The sequence below is a fragment of the Oreochromis aureus genome, linkage group 10, assembly GCF_013358895.1.
Source record: "Oreochromis aureus strain Israel breed Guangdong linkage group 10, ZZ_aureus, whole genome shotgun sequence".
Lineage (NCBI taxonomy): Eukaryota > Metazoa > Chordata > Actinopteri > Cichliformes > Cichlidae > Oreochromis > Oreochromis aureus.
This window is the reverse complement of record NC_052951.1, coordinates 33,076,017-33,095,746: the sequence shown is the minus strand read 5'-3', so window position 1 is coordinate 33,095,746 and position 19,730 is coordinate 33,076,017. Positions and strand designations below refer to the sequence as shown.

At 43.2% G+C, this 19,730-nt stretch overlaps 1 protein-coding gene and 1 long non-coding RNA gene across 2 annotated transcripts; one reads left to right on the top strand and one right to left on the bottom strand.

Moving 5' to 3' along the window:
* The first annotated feature begins 652 nt into the window (after positions 1 to 652).
* On the top strand, positions 653 to 14,276 carry nipal4 (NIPA like domain containing 4). The gene is made up of 10 exons (XM_031759489.2): positions 653 to 859; positions 3,970 to 4,068; positions 6,475 to 6,612; positions 8,115 to 8,171; positions 8,424 to 8,514; positions 8,620 to 8,780; positions 9,457 to 9,624; positions 9,992 to 10,071; positions 10,741 to 10,953; positions 12,133 to 14,276. The coding sequence occupies exons 1-10, from the start codon at positions 820 to 822 to the stop codon at positions 12,319 to 12,321; spliced, it is 1,236 nt and encodes a 411-aa protein (XP_031615349.2). The 5' UTR covers positions 653 to 819; the 3' UTR covers positions 12,322 to 14,276.
* A 1,465-nt stretch (positions 14,277 to 15,741) lies between these two features.
* LOC120442177 lies at positions 15,742 to 18,463 on the bottom strand. Its single transcript, XR_005614542.1, has 4 exons — positions 18,328 to 18,463; positions 17,748 to 17,822; positions 17,356 to 17,612; positions 15,742 to 15,920 (listed from the first exon to the last, which is right to left on the bottom strand). It is a non-coding gene; the product is annotated as an uncharacterized LOC120442177 (long non-coding RNA).
* Between the last annotated feature and the right edge of the window lie 1,267 nt (positions 18,464 to 19,730).

Genomic DNA, 19,730 nt, shown 5'->3' with positions numbered 1-19,730 from the left:
TATACATTAAACTTGGAAAAAGATAGATGTGAAATGTAAAAGTGAGGTCAATCGTCAAATGTGACACGATATTTGGATCTGTTTATCCTTACCAGGATCACGGGGCGGGGAGAACCTATCCCAGCTACCATAGTGCGAGAGGTCAGGTACACCCTGGACAGGTCAACAGCCTGTCACAGGGTTTACGCACAGAGACAAGCAACCATCCACTTCGCTTATACCAGTATTATTTCCTAAATGTTGCCAATAAAAAACAAAATCAGTAGAATTTTAAGCAGTTTTCATTTTAATTTAACCTCATTTGAAGAAGAAGTCAGAGGTCCAAAGTATGGGAATATTTATAATTCCAATGTTGTCAATTCAAATAATGGCAATAAGAAACATAGTTTGAAATAGATCTATGTAGCATTATTATCACTTGTCTGTCAGCTCAATCTATTGACTTTGAAGGAATTAAATAAGTTTTAAAATACTACTTAATACTTAAATCAATTTAAAATCATGGAAACTGGGGCCCCACGGCGCACGTTTGCCCCGGGCCTCTGCTGAGTTTGCTCCGCCTGTGTAGGGCGGGACCGGCTCGTGCCGGCAGGGCGGGGTCAGGTGTTCACCTGCCCCGCTGCTCCGCTGCTTTCAGTCACTGTTCCGCTGATTCCGTGACAGGGCTGTGGTGTGAGTGAGCCGGGCTGCGGGCTTCATGCTGGCTGAGACGCTGTCGCTCGCTTTCTGAACATCTCCGGACAATTAGTTTGAGTTCTGTGGACGCGCAGAGTCCGCAGGCTACTTCCGGTTCTGTGAAAGCCTCAACAAAGCAGCACGATGCGAGATGTTCACCTGAGCAATGAGACGTGCACAAACGGTAAGAAGGTGTGTGTGTGTGTGTGTGTGTGTGTGTGTGTGTGTGTGTGTGTGTGTGTGTGTGTGTGTGTGTGTGTGTGTGTGTGTGTGTGTGTGTGTGTGTGTGTGTGTGTGTGTGTGTCAGTCAGGTGTTTGTTTGTGGAGCAGAGTGCGGGTGGAAAAAACTAACTAGAGGAACCTCGTTCGTGCTCAGTGTTATTGTCAGATTACTGAATAGTTCGTGCATGACTGCAGAGACTGTTCTCAGTCGGGTTTATGTTCATGTGTCCTGACACGTTAGAGAAACTGCGCTCTGTTTAAAAAGGACTCACAACGATCCGGAAAACTGCTCCTTCTCCTCAGCCTGATGGACAGGGGCATTTCCACGAGTTGTTACTGTGTGTGTGTGTGTGTGTGTGTGTGTGTGTGTGTGTGTGTGTGTGTGTGTGTGTGTGTGTGTGTGTGTGTGTGAGTTCTCCAAGCACGACATCCCAGTGTGCTTCAGACCCAGCCACACCCTCAGACCACAACTGGTGGTGTATCCTGTGCAGCGCAGCGAGGATTGCTCAGACCTCTACAGAAAACAAACACTTCATAAACACATGGGAGAACCTAGAAGAGCTGCCTCGGCTGTACATCTAAAGGTCAAAGGTCACTCTTCGAGGAGAAGACAGGCGGTTTTGAGATGCCTCCCAGACGCCTTAACGCCCACTCACATCCTAGGTCAGGTGTTCTCAATAAGTCACATGACAGAGTGAGGCAAGGTCTCACAATAGTTTCACCTGAAAGCTCTGCTGATAATGACCCACACCCGTTTTCACACATTGACTCATGTGCTGAGTCAGTCTTAAGGGTCAACTCCCACTCGGGCGTAAGTCCCTGGGACTCTGCTCCATCTGCTTCAGAACTGAAGAAGCTTCTGGGATGAAACATCTCCAACAAACTTAAAGAATCCGGTTGCTTTTTTTCCCGGCTCCTTGGATTAGTGACCTGGAGATACTCTGTCACAGATATATTTGAGGGCAATAACTGACATTAACAACACTGCATACATGCTTATGCATGTTCACATTTCCCTTCTTTGTGTGTTAGCTGGGTGATAATCGGCACAGAAACAAGCAGCAGTTGCATTTCTGTTTGTTTTCTATGCTTCAGCTCAGGTTAGTTCCCATCATCATGTTCAGCTTGAGTCATGGAGGCTGATGTTAATGATTTCCAGCCCGTGCTGAGCTTTTATGATGCAAATCTCAGAAATATGATGGATGACAGAAGACTGAGCGCACCTGCACTGATGAACATGAAATTTATGTTCTTGTATTTTCTGATGAAACTTTTCGATTATTTCTCACAGCAGCTCGGTTTGATCTCGCTCTCCCACATTTGTCTGGGCTCAGTTCAGATGGATATTATCTTATGATAGATTTTAGATAGTAGACGTTTCCCACTGTGTGGTCTTTTAACATCAGCCCATAAACATCTGGAGCCGAGGAGAGCAGCTGCTGGACTTTTATGAGTAAATGTTGTCCCATTCCTGTGCGGTGGAGGATTCTAGCTGCTCGGCAGTTCTGGCTCGTCGTTGTTACATTTTGGGTTTCGTGATGCTCCAGATGTTGGCGAAAGCTCTGACCTGTAGGTGGGCTGATCCAACATCTGGACTCTTCTACTGCGAAGCTGTGGGGCTGACAGAGAATCCACATAGCATCACGTAGGAGAGCAAAACCTGAAAATCCAAGCAACCGGCTGCTGTTCAGGGATGCTGGCCTGCTCCTGTAATTCAGGCCAAATTAGATAAAAGTCGCTATTTTGAGGAAGCGCCATGGAAACAGACAGCTTGGCATCATGTAAAAGCATCGTAAGATGGAAAGTTATTTTGTTTATTTCATGGCAAACAGAGAAATGTGAATGTTCGTGTGACTTTCAGCTAAATTTCTGCTTTTTTTCTTTCTTTCCTGAAAATCGGTTCCGTTTTTCTGTAATTTGGCCCGAGTGTGTTGTGAGGATTTGACCTTGACGTGCGTATTTCTCCCTCTCAGTATTTTTTGATTTTGTTGTATTTAATTTTCTCTTAATTAAATCCTGAGTCTAAAATCCAAACACTGTTTTTCTGCACTTGCTGTTAATCTGTCACCCACACTGCTGCGGGGTGTGTTTTATGGTGGCCCGTACGAGCGCTCACTGTTGACAGTGTAAATATTAAACTGCTCTGCCTGGTTTTACTCGTCCTCTTTGTTGTTTGTTGTTACCGTAGCAGCACAATGGTCGGGTCAGTGTTACACGCCTGCAGCCGCGTCTTCAAACCAAACGCCCCGGAGATGCTTCCTGATGGGAATGCTGTTTAAAACAGAGCTCCCATTGCCCTGTAAGGAGTGCCCGGTTATTTACACTATCCATCTGTTTTCTTCTGCTGCTGAATAATTTCCTTGTTTGTTTTTTGTGGTTTTTGCCTATAAAATTTAATTTAATTAATAAAATTTATTTATGGTGAAAACTAATTGATCCAGTGATAGAAACGCCGAGGGTCGTATGCTGTCATATTACAGTCTTTCTTTGGGGAGTCATAAATCTCTCCACAGCTTCCTGAACACTTCAGCTCAGAGACAGCAGCGTCCTCTCACTGCTGTCTTTTGTCCACCGTCTTGTTTTATGTTTGAAACATGCTTTGAGGATTTCATGTAGAAAAGTGAAGTTCAGAGCACACTGCTCTTTATTTATGAGACTCTGTATTTATGCAAGAATTTTACTTTGAAAGTTCAGTCACAGCCGACTAGCTGGTGCTGGAGCAGACTGTCTCATACTGTCCCACCGGTGACCGCTGACGTCTCCGGTGAGTCTTTCACGCAGCAGACAGACTCCAGCTCCGCCATCTTGGACTGTTGAAAATCATGCCTGTGTTTTACCCCAGAGCCGTGCAGCTCCCAGAGCTTTGGGACGTTGTTTTCAATGTTTGCTAGCAGTGTTTGAATTTTCAAAATAAAACGCATTTGAGTGTCTTTTTAATGATGTCACTGTTGCTAAATTCAGCCTGCCTGGTTAACGAGAGCGCTTCCATGGACGTGGCTGTAATCAGTAAAAAATAAATGATTAGCTGAAACATGAAGGATGTAAAAATGTGTCGCGTTTGTGTCTCTGCAGGGTCAGCGGTGAGGCTGTGGTGTGGCTCTCAGTTCACAGTGTGTTTGGTCACTGGAGAAACGCTGATTAACACACACCTGAGCAACGGCACACAGACAGGTATAACACACACACACACACACACACACACACACACACACACACACACACACACACACACACACACACACACACACACAACCCTCTATAACATTCCTGTGTAAGTAGGCAGGAGGAGTTTGTTTAGGGTTAAATATCAGTGTGTTTAAATGTTCATTGTTGTGTGTTGATGGCTTTCAAGGCTCACGTCAGCCTCATCCATCGAGTCTTTCCTCAGAATAATAATCTGATATCTGACACTTTCACGTAGTTCTTAGTTTCCCATGACTACAGCGCTGCTGAGTCAGCAGTGCTGTGCTGGAAACCTGAGACAACAGGTAAACAACAGCTGCAGGTTAAATTAGCCGAATGAGGCACTGATGAGTGGATAAAATCCACCCGAGTGTTTAAGGGGGAAAAATGGGAACTCAAAAATCTTCTATACAACATGCCTCCTTCACCCAGTCACACTCTGATGAGCACATCGGAGAGCAACTCGGGGTTCACCAGCTTGCTCAAGGATACTTTAGCATGTAGATGGGATCGAACCACCAACCCAATGACTGGTAGAGCTGCACCCACCACTGAAATATTATCATTCACCTGAGTGAGTCAGTCTGTTTAAAAAGGGTAAATCTCCATGTTTAGTCAGGGTTTTGTGTTCTTCCATGTTATGTATTTAGCTGTAACGCTGAGCGCTGTTAGTTTATGAGTTTTAGCAAACATGATAAACTAACAAGCGCAAATAAGTTCAGGTATGAGAATCCTGATTACTGATGACAGATTTCAGTTGATACACAGTCGCGGGATGCAGTGGCTCATGTTTGTGCTAATGTTTATATGCACAAGTGTTTCCAAGATGAAAAACTTTTATTGGGAAGGAAAAAAAATCATTCTTTATTTGTTGACATTGTGGATGATGTCATTAGAAGTTTCCCCTACAGGAACCTAATGAGCTGCAACTTTAATGACTGTTTGGTTGTGTTGTCGTCTCCATTGTTCTGCACGTCTCTGGGGACGAGTTCCTGAAACTGTCTTTCCAGGAAGTGATCGGTTCCTCGCACTATCAGGGTTAACTGTGTAGCAGCTCAGATGTAACACGAGGAACAAGGAAATGAACTCCACAGGACGTGTGTAACTGTTAGCATCATGGTAGCCTGACAGGCAGGATGTGTCCAAACACACCGAAGCACAGCTGAAGATGATGAACAGACCAAACATGGAGTAGATCAAATAGAAAGAGAGAAGCAGAGAGAGGAAGGTTACTCCGCACTTCCTCAGTACAGACAATGAAGGAGGAAGTTGGACGCAGCACAGACTCGTTCAGGTGAACTGAGGCGTGACCATCACCGCTGTGAGCGAGATCAGGAGCACAAGCAGAGATGACGTGTGTGTGTGTGTGTGTGTGTGTGTGTGTGTGTGTGTGTGTGTGTGTGTGTGTGTGTGTGTGTGTGTGTGTGTGTGTGTGTGTGTGTGTGTGTGTGTGTGTGTGTGTGTGTGTGTGTGTGTGTGTGTGTGTGTGTGTGTGTGTGTGTGTGTGTGTGTGTGTGTGTGTGTGTGTGTGTGTGGTTATTTTTCTAATAGAAGCAATAGCACGAGTGTCAGCTCTTCATCTTTGAACATTCAGTCACCTCACAGCTGATATAGCAACCGTTTTTAGTGACAGTGGGAAGAAGGATCTCACTTTAAACAGGAAGAGACCTCCATCAGAGCCAGGCTCAGTGAGCGGGGGGAATGAAGAGCATAGAGACACAAAACTTAATGACAGAGAGAAGCACCGTAAAAACACCTGGGGATGAAGAGACAGGAGTGTAGAAGAAATTCCCAGTGCATCATGGGAGGTCCCTTAGCACTCTGAGCCCACTGCAGCATAACTGGGTTAGGGTTCAGCGTCACCTGATTCAGCCCTACCTATAAAACAGAGAGAATGAAGCCTCAGAGAGTGGAGAGGGTGTCGCCTGAATCCAGACTGGTTCCATGCGAGGGGCCTGACGGCTGAAGGCTCTGCCTCCGTTTCTATAGAAACTTCAGGAACTGTGAGTAAGCCCGCAGTCTGAGAGAGCAGCGCTCTGCTGGGATAATATGACACTGCCAGTCTTAAGAGCTCGTTAAATGAGCTAAGGTGTCCTATTGTGCTCACATGATGGAGTGGGGCAGTGTGTCACAGAGGTCTGACAGGAATGATCACCGCCTTTTTTTGGGGGGGGGGGGAGTGGGTTAATGACCCCAGGACCACTTCCTATTGGACAGCCACCACTAGTTTATTAGCTGGAAATTCAAGAGGCTTCCCCACCAGCTGTTCTGTTGCCAGTTTACTGCAGACCTGTATGTGTGGGGCAGGATTTGCGTGGTGTGATAACGCTGATAAACACACAGCCTGAGGTGCACACACACCCTGATAAACACACACTCAGTGTTTGTCTCCAGATGTACAGTCAAACAGCACCTACAACCTGTGGCTGGGCCTGACCCTCGCCCTGCTGTCGGCCTTCTTGATTGGTGGGAGCGTCATTCTCAAGAAGAAAGCCCTCCTCCGATTGGCCAACAACGGACACACCAGAGCAGGTGAGCAGAGTCAGGTGTTTCTGATGTTTGACTTATGAGGTTTATTTGGGCTCATCCCTGATTCTATCAGTATTCATGGCAAGACCACATGTGGATTCATCCACCATTGAAAATAGTTCCCAATAAATGCATCGGTCGAGGAGGGAGGGGCAGCTTTGTCTGTTTAATCTTCGAGGTCAATATTATATTTGGAGTGTTTATTGATATTTTAGATGAGACCGTTGACCTTTATCACCACTACAGGAACTCACTCACCTCCCACTCTGAGTCGCTGTTGCTTCATTGGTCTTCTCCCTCCTATGTAATGACTTTCTGACGTTCCAGGAAGTGATATCAGTTTCAGGTGCTCTCGGGGTGGATACTGTGCAACGACTCATGTATAGTGTGACAGACGAGCTCATGAGTATCACAGATCATGTCTGAATCATCACTCTCAGAGTTTCTGTTATTCCCTCGCTGGTATCTGTGTCACACTGTGTTTGTTTCAGGTCTGCTCGCCATCACAGCATTTTTTTTAAAAAACACCGAAGGTTCAGGTTCTTGGATTCTGAAAGTTCATAAAGTACATGTAGAGTAAATCTGCCAGTAAATTAAATCTCATATGCTGAAAAAAAAATGTATTAAAAGCAAACATGAAGTCTGAGAACGGCATCTGACATCTGCAGGTCCGATTTTTGGGAACTAAACTCATTTTGCAAGAATCGATGTTCATTAGAATAATTAAAACTGTGGGTTTTCTCTTCTATGAAGAGCTTGCTGATGTTTGTTTCCGAGAGTAAATGAATGTTTGGAGGACGGATCAGGCTAAAGTTTTAAAGTCACACATTTGTCCTTATTTGTTCGGTAGCTTGTAAAGGAGGCTCGCTGTGTAGTGGATGGGATTCTGGTTTATGGACGTGCTGATGCTTCCTCCCTGAACTGGTTCCAAGATTTTTATATTGCACCTGCTCTTTTATATGGCATATATGACTTGTACATATCTGTATAGATACTTATGTCATTACACACATTCGCTGTGTAGGTATGTTTGTACCTACAGACTTAACTTTAAGTTTATTTTTTGGTTTCTCTTTTTTTTTTTTTTTTTCTTTTCTTTTTTTTTTCTCTTATTCTGAAGGAATTTTAATGTAAAAAATCTACATGCTGCTAACGGAGAGAAGCCAAGCTGTTTCATTGTTCTTGTAACAGTGACAATAAAGATCTATTCTATTCTGTTCTATAATTTAGTGATGAAATGTGTTAAAGGTGGAAAAAAGGAGGAAAACAAAGATTTCCTGACTTGGATGAGCCAGTTTCAGATGTTTATATATTTGATATATTTATAGGAAGCTGTTGGGACAGATTGTAGACATATTTTTATAGTTTGTAAATTTACTTTAGGACTGGTATCCTAGTCTCTTTCTAAGTACGGATATAATGGTCTCTAAATACAAAGACGAGTTTCTGTTTTCAGGTAAATGAGGTGAAGCTTCGTGCTGATCGTGCTGTGTGTGTTTCTGTAGGTGAAGGAGGCCATGGCTACCTGAAGGACTGGCTTTGGTGGGGAGGCCTGTTAACCAGTAAGAGTTTCAGTTTTCTGATCCTCAGCTCAGCCAGCACAGCCAACAGCTGTTAGTTTAGGATGTGACATGTATACAAATCTGTCATGAAAGTAAACGGGTCTGTTGTGTATTTTTCTCTCGTGTGATGGAGCTAAACAGCAGTTTCCTTTAGCTAAACTCATCCTGGATCTTATTCATTTCGGTCTATGTTCCAGTGATTAAAAATAGTTCCTATGTTGCTGTCAGCAGTGATTTTCTTTTCCTCTGCAGTGGGAGCAGGAGAAGTCTGCAACTTTGCCGCCTACATGTTCGCTCCGGCCACGCTGGTGACTCCGCTGGGCGCTCTGAGTGTCCTCATCAGGTAAATTTAAATTCCTTTGTTTGTGTTTTAAAGCAGCATGTTTGTCCTTGAATTTCCTTCTGTGGCGTGGATCAACGCTAATGTGACGTCCTGTGTGCTCTGCAGTGCAGTTCTGTCCTCCTACCTGCTGGGGGAGGTGTTGAACATTGTGGGGAAGCTCGGCTGTCTGCTGTGTGTGCTGGGAAGCATCCTGTTGGTTATCCACGCCCCACAGGAACAGGAAGTGACGTCACTACGGGAGATGACCAACAAGCTGCTGGAGCCTGGTGAGAGGGGTTGCTCTACTGTGTGTGAATGTGTGCATGAATGGGTGGATGACTGGATGTGTAAAGCGCTATACAAATACAGGCCATTTACCATTTATCTCAAACTCAGAGCATTCGGTCGTCACGCTTCAGTTAGTCTGACCTTTTTTTAAGGAAACTTTAGTTTAAATCATTGTTTTCAGTTCAGCACTTGACCCCCACAAAGACTCATATGAGGACTGAATTACTTCTGGATGCTGCCTCAAGTGGACATTAGAGAAACTGCAGTTTTGTTCTTTGACGTCTTCATCAGCCCCAGAGGTCACTGCGTAGCCTTTAAGGTTCTGTAAGGCCACAGAGGCGAGTTGGAAGGTTGGACAGCTAAAAATGACAGCCCGATAATGTAATTTTACTATGATGTCAGCAGTGTTATCTCACTGATCCAGAGTCTTAATGCAGGCACACTGATACAGATGTGAGGCTGGCTTATCGTCATAGTAACACCTGAGCCTCAGCTTTGGTGCAGAACAACTTTTTATCAGTTCAGATGTGAAGTGAGGAGCAGAAATCCTTGTTTCTGTGTCAGAATCTGTTTTCTTATCTGTGTGTGTGTGTGTGTGTGTGTGTGTGTGTGTGTGTGTGTGTGTGTGTGTGTGTGTGTGTGTGTGTGTGTGTGTGTGTGTGTGTGTGTGTGTAGGTTTTCTGGTCTATGTGGCGTTGGTGTTGGTGCTGTGTGCGGTGCTCGTGCTGTATTGCTGTCCTCGTTTTGGTCAGTCCAACATCCTCGTCTACATCGGCATCTGCTCGCTGCTCGGTGCGTTCACTGTCTCCTCGGTGAAAGGCCTCGCCATCGCCATCAACACAGGTAAGTGAGAGAGAAGCCGCCGTGCCCGTGCTGCAAAGAAAGGCATTTTTTCTGCTCTGTGAAAGAGAATGCTGATGCTCTGATTTTCTGCTTCATTTCTTTGCATTTTATTTGTTTCCTTTGAGTCACATGACTCATTCTCAGGAAAATCAATTCAACTTTTTAAAATCCCTCCCTCATCCACTGTCTTAAAGATGAATACACAGTATGATGCCTCATACACACACGAGCAAGAATGTCTCCAAATTCTCAGATTTTTACTCTGGATTTGTATTTTATAGACAAATATCACTGTTTAAATAAAATGTCTCCTTTGTAAGGCTGCTGCTGTTATTAAGTCACCTGTGCGTTCTCTCTTTATCTTCAGTGTTTTATGATCTTTCCGTCCTTGCTAATCCTCTCACCTGGATCCTGCTGGTGACGCTTATTGTCTCCATAGTAACACAGGTAAGCTTCACAGGTCTGTTCATCCGACCCTTACCTCTGTTTCTCAGCTGTATTATTGTTTAATGGTAAAACACACAGTGATGAATGGCTGGGCCAGAGATGTTTGGGCTTCAGCTTCGTCCTCTTTGTGCTGTCTGCAAACATTCTGCAGGGACATGATTTTAGATGGATGCCTGTTAATCTGTGTTTCCACAAAACAAACTGTTCATCTGAATGGACTCTTCAGCATTTGGGCAGAAATCTGTAACTTGTTGGCTGAAAACACATGAAGTAACTTTCCATCAGATATCGTCTCACATCAAAGGCAGAATGCAGGATTTCTAGTGTTTGCATAATGAAGAAAGTGAGTAACAGCTGACAGCATCATCTCCATAGAAATGTATACATAAGGAAACACCAGCAGAGAAAACGACCCTGAAGTGATCAAACACCCACTGAAGGACACCAAATAACTACACACACACACAATATAACACAAGTGAAAAGAACCTAAACATCCACACACACACCCTGTCCAGGATATATTTAAAAACAGAAATTTCCCACCCTTCAGTGTGTTCTCAGACGCATCGTTGACATGTATGGATCCCAGGACGAACACAAACATGCTTTATGTTGTTATTCTGCCACAGGACTGTGTGACTTACCTGTCCTTGTGTCTGCCTCCAGGTAAACTACCTGAACAAGTCTCTGGATATCTTCAACACCCTGCTGGTTTATCCCATCTACTACGTCCTCTTCACCTCCGTGGTTCTTTCCACCTCCATCATCCTCTTCCAGGAGTGGAGGAGCATGTCGGCCATCGACGTCGTTACAACTCTGGGATCCTTTGTGGTCATCGTGGTGGGCGTGGCCATGCTGCACCTTTTCAGAGAGCTGCAGGTCGGTGATCCGTCTGCATTATTGTTAAAATTCCGATCATCTCAGTGAGATTTTGAACAGCTCCTATTTCAGAGGACCTGTCAGACATTGAATGCATCCTGCAGCTCTGCTCTGCTTTGATGGCGATGTTCTTATTTTGGAACTGTAACTCAATAAAATGTGCATAAAAAGGACTGCAGTGTTGAGTTTGTCAGTGTAAGAAACCTGGCAAACATGGATGGCATACATATGTGTGTGCCATATGTTGCATCAACTGAAAAAACCTGAAATGAAATGGGACCAACAGATCATTCAGTACAAACTAACACAGACCCCTCAGTCTCAGTCTTACATCATTAGTGTTGTGTAGCAAATGTTACGATGCTAGTACTACAAGACATATGACGAATGTACAAGACATACAGCTGCAGATCAAGTCTACCACTGACCTTTGACCTAAGCTGATACCTCCTCCCCCTACAGCACAGGTGTCAAACTCCAGGCCTCGAGGGCCGGTGTCCTGCAGGTTTTAGAGTTGTCCTTGATCCAACACAGCTGATTTAATGGCTAAATGACCTCCTCAACATGTTTTGAAGTTCTCCAGAGGCCTGTTAATGAACTAATCATTTGATTCAGGTGTGTTGACCCAGGGTGAGATCTAAAACCTGCAGGACACCGGCCCTTGAGGCCTGGAGTTCGACACCCCTGCCCTACAGCCACCTTATTGTCGAGCAGCTAATCTGTGCCTAACACAGAAGCCAATAAACAAAACCAGTTCTGGTTTAGCTTGAGCAGGGCACTCCTCCAGTTTTATCCATCATCACCCACATCAGTGTTGAAGTCTCCTCAGAGAGCGATGGAGACCCCAGCATCACACCCAGTGGCTCCAAGAAGGCTATCAACATCCCAGAAACGGTTCTAGCCAGTTTCCCACTACCGAGTGAGGTTCTCCAGGTCTTTTCCAGACCTTTCTTTTAGCCAGCAGCTCAGCAAGGCTCATTCTGGGCAACTACATGATCACGCCTATGAAACAGGAAGTTGGGATTCCTGAGTATTCAGAAATTTTCTGTTTGTATCCACGTTGGTAAACACATTAGCGAGGCTGATGTTAGCATTTAGATGCAGTAACACTTTTACATGTTTTGGCTTCAAAGGGTTGTCGAGGTCACTCAGGACTAAATACCTTGTCTTTTGATGCAGATGACGATGAAGGAGCTGACCATTCAGCTTTCACAGCCAGTGGAGAGGGAGGAGCTTAACCAGCAGGTTGTAACCAATGGAGGAGGAAGGAGTAAAAAAGAAGACAAGTACGGGCTGATGGACAACATGGTGATCGAGAGCCTTCCCCCGATGAGAGAGGAGGGACCGAGAGTCTTCATCATCAGCTGAGGAGGAAGAGGAGAAGGAGACTCAGGTTCAGACTTCGCTCTGACTGTTACTGTAATGATCTGCACTTTAAAGAAAGTTTTATAAGGGCCTCCAGTCTGACGGCGATCCAGCTCACACTAAACTCACTGTTACTCTTCAGATTATCACAAACTTGACTTTTAGATAAATATGAAAGATCGTTACTGAAAACAGAAGCTGACTTTTAGTCCATTCCACCTCTCTTTGCTTTAGCAGCGTCTCTTTAAATACAAAGAGCCACAAAATGCAAAAAGATGCAAAACAGCGGCTGAGATACAAAAAGCAGTATAAATACTGCCGACTGCCCACAGACATGTAAAAATAACTCTGAGCAGCTGTTTCCCTGCTGCTTAGTGTTGAGTAAATGAAGGTCAATGAATGAAGTTACTGCATATCAGAAACAATATTTTTCTGCATTTACGGCCAAGTTCAGCGTCTGAAAACTCGAATGGTGCCTCTGTGCAGGCGTTACGGCTGATGTCGTTGTTTTTGCAAACAAATCCACGAATAGAGGAAAACCGGCCGTCTGTGAGACGCTCCGAGCTCGGACGCTCCTCGTTTTAAAGCTCAGTGACCGAGCTGGTCATCGCCTCTCAGGTGTTTAAGTTGTGGACGTGTGATGCTATCTGACACTGAGCTCTGAATAAGTGATGATGCGCACAGAGCAAGCAGAAGTGTGGCGTGTGAGAGAATCTGTTTTTATTAAATATGAAACTTCGGGTGTGTCTTCATCAGAAATTATTTACTTAGAGATCAACACACTCGAGGAGATTCTCAGAATCAGAGCAGCTGTTCTGTGAGTTCTGGCCTCTGAGTCTAATCATTTACATTCTGTATTCACAGGAAATTTCTAAATTTGATCCTGATGTCAGATGTTTGTGTGTTTCTGAGTTTCTGTTGCTCCCCCAAAAAACTCTTATTGCATCAAGTAAATCATGCAACATTTCATCAGAAGCACATAATCCCTGTTGTTCACCCGTCTGTGGCTGTGATGCTGCACAAACCACCACCAGACTTCTTTAAATCCTCTCACTGTCTCCCCCTCCTGGCAGTGACAGTAATTACACAAACACTGCTTCTACTTTTTTTTTTTCCTTCTGAATATTAAGAGCTCCGCCCACACGCTGTTCAGAGAAATGTTTTAAAGGGAGAGTAACCGTGGCAATAATACGTCCACATCATTTTATTCACTCTTTAAAAACTCATTTTTAGACTGATGACACATTTAAAATGTAATGATGATTAAACATCTGCTCACATCTTAAAGCTGTCTGAATGTTTCCACCACTTTTATTTCTTTTTATCTCCCGTTGTCGTTGTTAGTGAGCGGAAGCGTTTCTCTTTCGTTTCATGATGAAAGGTTTTCTGATTGAGTGCTGGATCCTGTCAGACTAAAGGCCTCTGAAACCAGAGACACTTTTGTTGTTTTGTATAAATTTCTGTTTTTAAATATTGAAGTAGAAACAAACTCCGAATGTTAGCCGGGTCGCTCCTCTGCGGGGCGACATGTGCTCTCTGTCTTTTGAACTCCTCTCTGCTGACGGCTGACATCAATGAAGCAGACAGACAAGGTGTTTGCGACCGTCACTCAGTGTGTGCTTTAACTTTAACGTGGCGCTCTGTCATTCAGTAACCCCAGCGTTTAGTTCTCCTCCTGTGGGGAAACTTCTGAGGTGTTCTTGAATGCCTCGTTGTGCATACGCTGCCTGATGATCCGTGAAGCTCTTGCTGCTGAAGACGTTTCAGCTCGTGATGCTCAGAAGAACAAATCTCCAAACGCTCTGAGTGTTCTGATACATGAACTCTGATAAAGGGACATACCACTGCTTTTTATAATCAGGTTTTATTGTTTGTATTTATTGATTGTTTTACTATGAACACACTTTTCTGATTGAAATGTTCGGAGAACACAAAAACAATAAAGAACTGTGACCAAAGGATCGCTTTTTTCCTTCTTCATGATGTTAAATTACCATCCAGACTCAGGGTTGGTAAGTTGGTCCTCATGTTGGATCAGAGCTTCAGATTGTGTAAATATACAAGGAAACGATGCCGTTCATGCTTGATGGGCGTGTTTGAGTCCAGCGACCTGCCGTGACATTGTCTCACCAACCACTGGTGATGTTTTGGAGAGTAGATGTGAAGACTGAGACTACTCACAAGGCTTTGACATGTCTGGGGTGTCACGTTAATAAATGAGCGTCATGTTGGATTAAAGTGAAACTACAGATCGAGGCCATGAACTCATCATCAAAGGGCTTAACGAGTAAAACGTGTCTCAGCTGTACAAAAGTAGATTTAGCATTTGATGAAGTTAGTTTCTGTAACTGTGTCACTTTGGAGAAGCACATGTGGATCCTCTGAAGCTGCAGTCCGATGTCCTCCTGTTATTCAGGAATACAGAGTTTGGAGTCCTGCGTCACTCCTGAGACCTCCGTGGACCACCCGAAGCTTCATCTCTGATCATCACACGAGCAGTAAACGGGAGCGGATTTCATTTGTTTTCCTGTGATGTATCATTAATAACTGTTAAAAAAATCAAAAATTGCATTTCAGGTACTTTTTTTTTTTTTTTTAACTAAACTGCAAAAGTTGAGTTAAAATGGCCAAGCAAAGGGTCGCAGCCCACACTGTTGAACTCAGACCTTTTCCCTATGAAGGCCTGGTTCTCTGAGCAGCAACACACAGTCACCAACACTCACGAGAGATGTTCGTGAGTGTTGGATCCCTTTCCATGCCTGTAAATTAAACAGGCCTAGCTTTACTTTAGAACAATTTCTAAAGGACTTTTTTACATTTTCAGTTTGTATTCACGGGTTAAAACATGTCACATCATTTATTTGTAAAGCTCTACGACACAAAGTTTGTCTTTCAGATGATAGTTTCCAGAGAAGGGGGGACAGCCGTGTTTCAGTGTATGAAGCTAAATCCAGGACTCACTGCTAAATGTTACACTGTGTAACTATAACCAGAGAAAACAGCTGAGAGGCTGAGGCTGTTTTTACTTCTTTGAGTGTGATGTGGGGAAAATGTCTTAGACAGTTTGTGGTTACTGTTGTGCTTTTAAGGTGAAACCATCTACAGCTGCTCTGTAAACTGTTGCAATGGATTAGAACTGAGACGATGAGTCATTATGAGCAGAGAGGGAAGGTAACGCCTGCTGAGGAAATCTGGGAGGAACTGGAAGAAAGTCAAGAGTTGAGGACAGCAGCACACACACTGGTGAAACATTGCCCCCTAGTGGTGACAGTTGTGCAGTGGGTTATAAAAGCATCTTAAGTTCAGCCTCTAAACTCATTTATTTAAACTCATAATATGAGTTCACATGAAGACAAAGTGCCCCTGTGTGTTTTTATATTCATCCTTTAATCGCATGATCGCTGCTGAATCCATCACCTGGTGTGTAAATGTGAGTGTAAACAGGCTTCCTCCACACGATGCTGCTTCTGTGGGAAACCCTCAGCGAGGGCGCGGCAGGCATTTGGTCCACTGAGGTTACAGACAAATTTCCCACACCAGGAGAACCACACAGGAAGCCAGCCACCTGCAGTCAGAGCGCTCCTCGCTCGTCTTCGCTGAAGCTGCACAGGAATTTAAATTGCAAAGCAGAAGCTCAGCTGATGGAGAAGCTCAGATAGTTTATGATGCTGATAGATCAACGTGTGCATATTTATACTGACAAGAATTAATTTATTATTTAGCAGGATTTCTAAAAGTGTATTTTTATTTATGATTTTTTTTTTTTTTAGATTTGAGCGATTTTCTTTTTTCCAAATAATCACTTTGAGCTGTTTCAAATGGAAAGTGTCATAGAATTTTTGAGAGTCTATATAATATTATAAATAATAAAACTAATAAATTGTTGTAAAAAAACAAAAAGGATGAACAGTTATTACAGCGGAAAAAATGCAAAGAGACAAAATCACATCGTTTCACAATGAAGTAAAAAAAATAAATACAAAAGGTACCATTTCTCCAATATTTAAAAAAACAAACAAAACAGAATATCATTTTTATGTAGTTGCCAGTACAGCCCTAAAACCTGTCACCTTAAAGATAAAATAATTTGGGTGGGGAGCAGGAGTGTTTATTTAAAAGCTGGAAGCACAAAGTTGGTCAAAACAATCAAAATTAAATTTGAGAATAATCAACAGATTAATTGGCAGATTCTAAAAAGGAATAAAATTTAGTTGAACCAGAGAATATTTTTAAAAAAAAGAAAGATTTAAAAATGCATCAAAAAGATGAAACGATCAAAGATGCTTGTGTAAAAAAACCCCTCAAAGTTGTTTTTTTAACCTGTAAAATAACTTTTAGAGTGAAGCTGTTTTAATTGTGCAGGCCTGTGTTAACCTGCTTAACCAGTGTTTTAACTCTTTGTTAAAGTGGGGTTTAATTCTCTCAAGCGTGAAATACATTTATGTGCATCAGAAATGCATACAGCTCTGTTAAAAAGGTAACGACACTGAGGCAGGGAAAAGCCTGCAATCCCATTAAATAATAATAATAATAATCATGAAATATCTCTGCTGGTTCCTGCTGGGAGATCCACATTAACACCAGGACAGCAGAGCATCCAGAACTTTGGAACATTTAGAAGTCATAAAATCCTGACTTCTTTCCATATTTATTTATTTATTAAATATCATCATGTTAATGTGTCTCGGGGGAGGATTGTGACGATTTTTGGTGCTTTTTTCCCCCTTTTTTTCCATCAGTTCCATCAACGTCCACTTGGTGTCGCTGTGATACAAACTATGAGCCACAGGCTCACTGCTGTTTGAGCATTCAAATGAGTATTAATCACAAAGCATTTCTGAAATTTCTCTCTCATTCTCACACACACACACACTCACACACACACCTGAGCTGCAGCACTGTTAGAAACACACACTTTAGATTAGTGAGAGCTTAAAATCCTGCGCTTGTCTGCTCTGGTCTGTGTGTTTTTATCTCCTGCTGCTGCTCGCGGCTAATTAGTATTCAGAAATTGAATAAAGAGAAAATGTGTTTTACCTGGATTCACCTCGTCACTGAACGCTGACCTGAATATTCGCCAGCCTCCCCGGGAAGCTTTTTGTCTGCTCCACAGTAAATGTTGGAAATGTTTTTGTGGCTCTGAATTCATCACATCTGCATGAAGAGTTGGCGGGAGCTGGACATCACTGATGATCACGACACAAACTATTCAAGAACATCAGAGAGCTGCTGCGGGCCTGACGTGCTCCTTCATTGCCACAACCACACACACTGACAAAGACTCACCGCAGCACCTAATGTGGATGAAAATAGTTCCCCAAAAAAGACAGTGGCCGGTACTCATCAGCCTGTGGACGTTTCTGAGTCCTGATTTTTACTGTAGAATATAAACATCTTTGCTTTGTGTCATGGTTTGATGTTATACACACATTCACATCATGGTTCACGGCTGAAGTCTCCCCAGGTCCTCTCAGACCTCAGTTCCTCTCCTGGCGTCTTGGTTCCTACCAGATGAGAGGAGAGGCGGACTGAGGAGTCGAAACAACAGGAACAAAGAGACACCCGCGCGTTGGAGTCTCACTGTAAATATGGCTGCCCGTACTACAGCTTAGTCTCTCTGTGCTGTTTGCAAACCGATACACCTAATGACAAACAGAAGATTCATAAAGGAATCAGAATCAGAAGCTCTCAGTCATCAGTATGATGGAGGATGGAAGGTTTTTTAAACAGTGAATTGTGGCAGGAAACCCATCAAGTTAGAAAACTTACACAACCATCAGTAAAACCCTGTTTAAAGTGGTGATGGTGCTTAGTGCTGTGGTTTAGAACTGCACTGAGAGATGCTGAGCGGCGGGACAGCTCACCATCACTGGTGGAGTGGTGAATCCAGAACATTTGTCACTGGATGAAAACGTGAGTCATGCATCAAGACAATGATGCAAAGCACAAGAGGAGTTCTGACAAAAACTCTGATTAAAGAAGAATAAAGTCCATGTTTGGAGTCCAGACCTGAATCCAACAGAAATGCTGTAAAACGGCCTGAAGCCAACGGTTTGTGGGAGAAAACCCACCAACATCCTGGTGTAGAAGCTGTTCAGGGTGTGGAGGTGTGGAGCGAGGAGTGGATCTGACTGAGAAATGCTGCCTGTTGATACCTGACCCAGAGGATAAACAGCATTATTGTTTGACATAAATGAGCACAATGTTGTTTTATCTAAGACTGAGACCAGAGACAGCAAAGTGTTTACTGAGCACATAAATAGAACTTTAAACTATCTCACTGACATGTAAACACTCAGACTTTTGGGGACCAGATGAGTCGCCCCCTACTGGCCACCAGAGATGGGCAGTAACGCGTTACTTGTAACGCGTTACTGTAATCTGATTACTTTTTTCAAGTAACGAGTAATGTAAGGGATTACCATTGCAAAAACGGTAATTAGATTACCGTTACTTTCCCGTAGGAACGCTGCGTTACTGCGTTACTAAAACCGTGATTTTTTGCGAGAATGTCTCATGACAGTGACGTAAGCGAGTGCGACGTTCGTGACAACAGCTGTCTGCAGATCAACAATGGATAATATATCGAGTGCGGAGAGAGTATGTGCGTGCAGCGTTTAAAGCGTGGAAGTACTGACCTTACTTTGAGTTTGATTCCATAAAAAGTGACAAAAACATTAGTGTCCGTTGTGCGTGGGAAGAAAACTTCTTTTTACAGCGAAAAAAACCCCTAAACTTCCAAGCAAGCAGCGAGTGCGCTACGACTGTAATGGGAAATTCACAGAGAAACTCGCAGATTCTTCCACTGACCGCTGCAGCACACCTGCACCAGGGTAATCCTCCGCCTACCCCAGTCCTGCTTTACAGGTGAAAATAGAGCAACAGGACCGCTGAGTCTTTGATTTTATTTGTTTTCTGCTGTGTTTTACTTGGATCTATTTGAAAGAGTGAATGTAAACACAAAAAATATTTTATTTTATGTGCTGGAATGTGCAGAAAATAGGTTTAAATGTTAAACAAATTTCTTCCAGTCAGAGAATGTTGCATATAATTTAATTTTTGCTTGATGCATAAAGTTAAAAGATTAAAACTAATAAAACAAGTTTTAAAAAGAGACGTTTCTATTTGATTACATTTTGTATGATGAATTATGCAGAAAAAGTAGAATTGGGCTGAAAGATCTATCGCTTTATCACCTATTCAGGTTGTAAATCGTGTTTTTAAAAAGTAACTAAGTAACTAAGTAATTAATTACTTTTGAAAATAAGTAATCAGTAAAGTAACGGGATTACTTTTGGGGGGAGGTAATCAGTAATTAGTAACTGATTACTTTTTTCAAGTAACTTGACCAACACTGCTGGCCACTAGACAGAGTTTGTCTTTACTTATTGGACCCCGACTGCGGCCATCAG

Excerpts from the sequence above, each read along its gene's own strand:
- nipal4 (XM_031759489.2), top strand. The coding sequence starts at position 820 with ATGCGAGATGTTCACCTGAGCAATGAGACGTGCACAAACG. Across the intron at positions 860-3,969 it reads CAATGAGACGTGCACAAACG|GGTCAGCGGTGAGGCTGTGG; the intron begins GTAAGAAGGTGT and ends GTGTCTCTGCAG. Across the intron at positions 8,172-8,423 it reads GTGGGGAGGCCTGTTAACCA|TGGGAGCAGGAGAAGTCTGC; the intron begins GTAAGAGTTTCA and ends TTTCCTCTGCAG.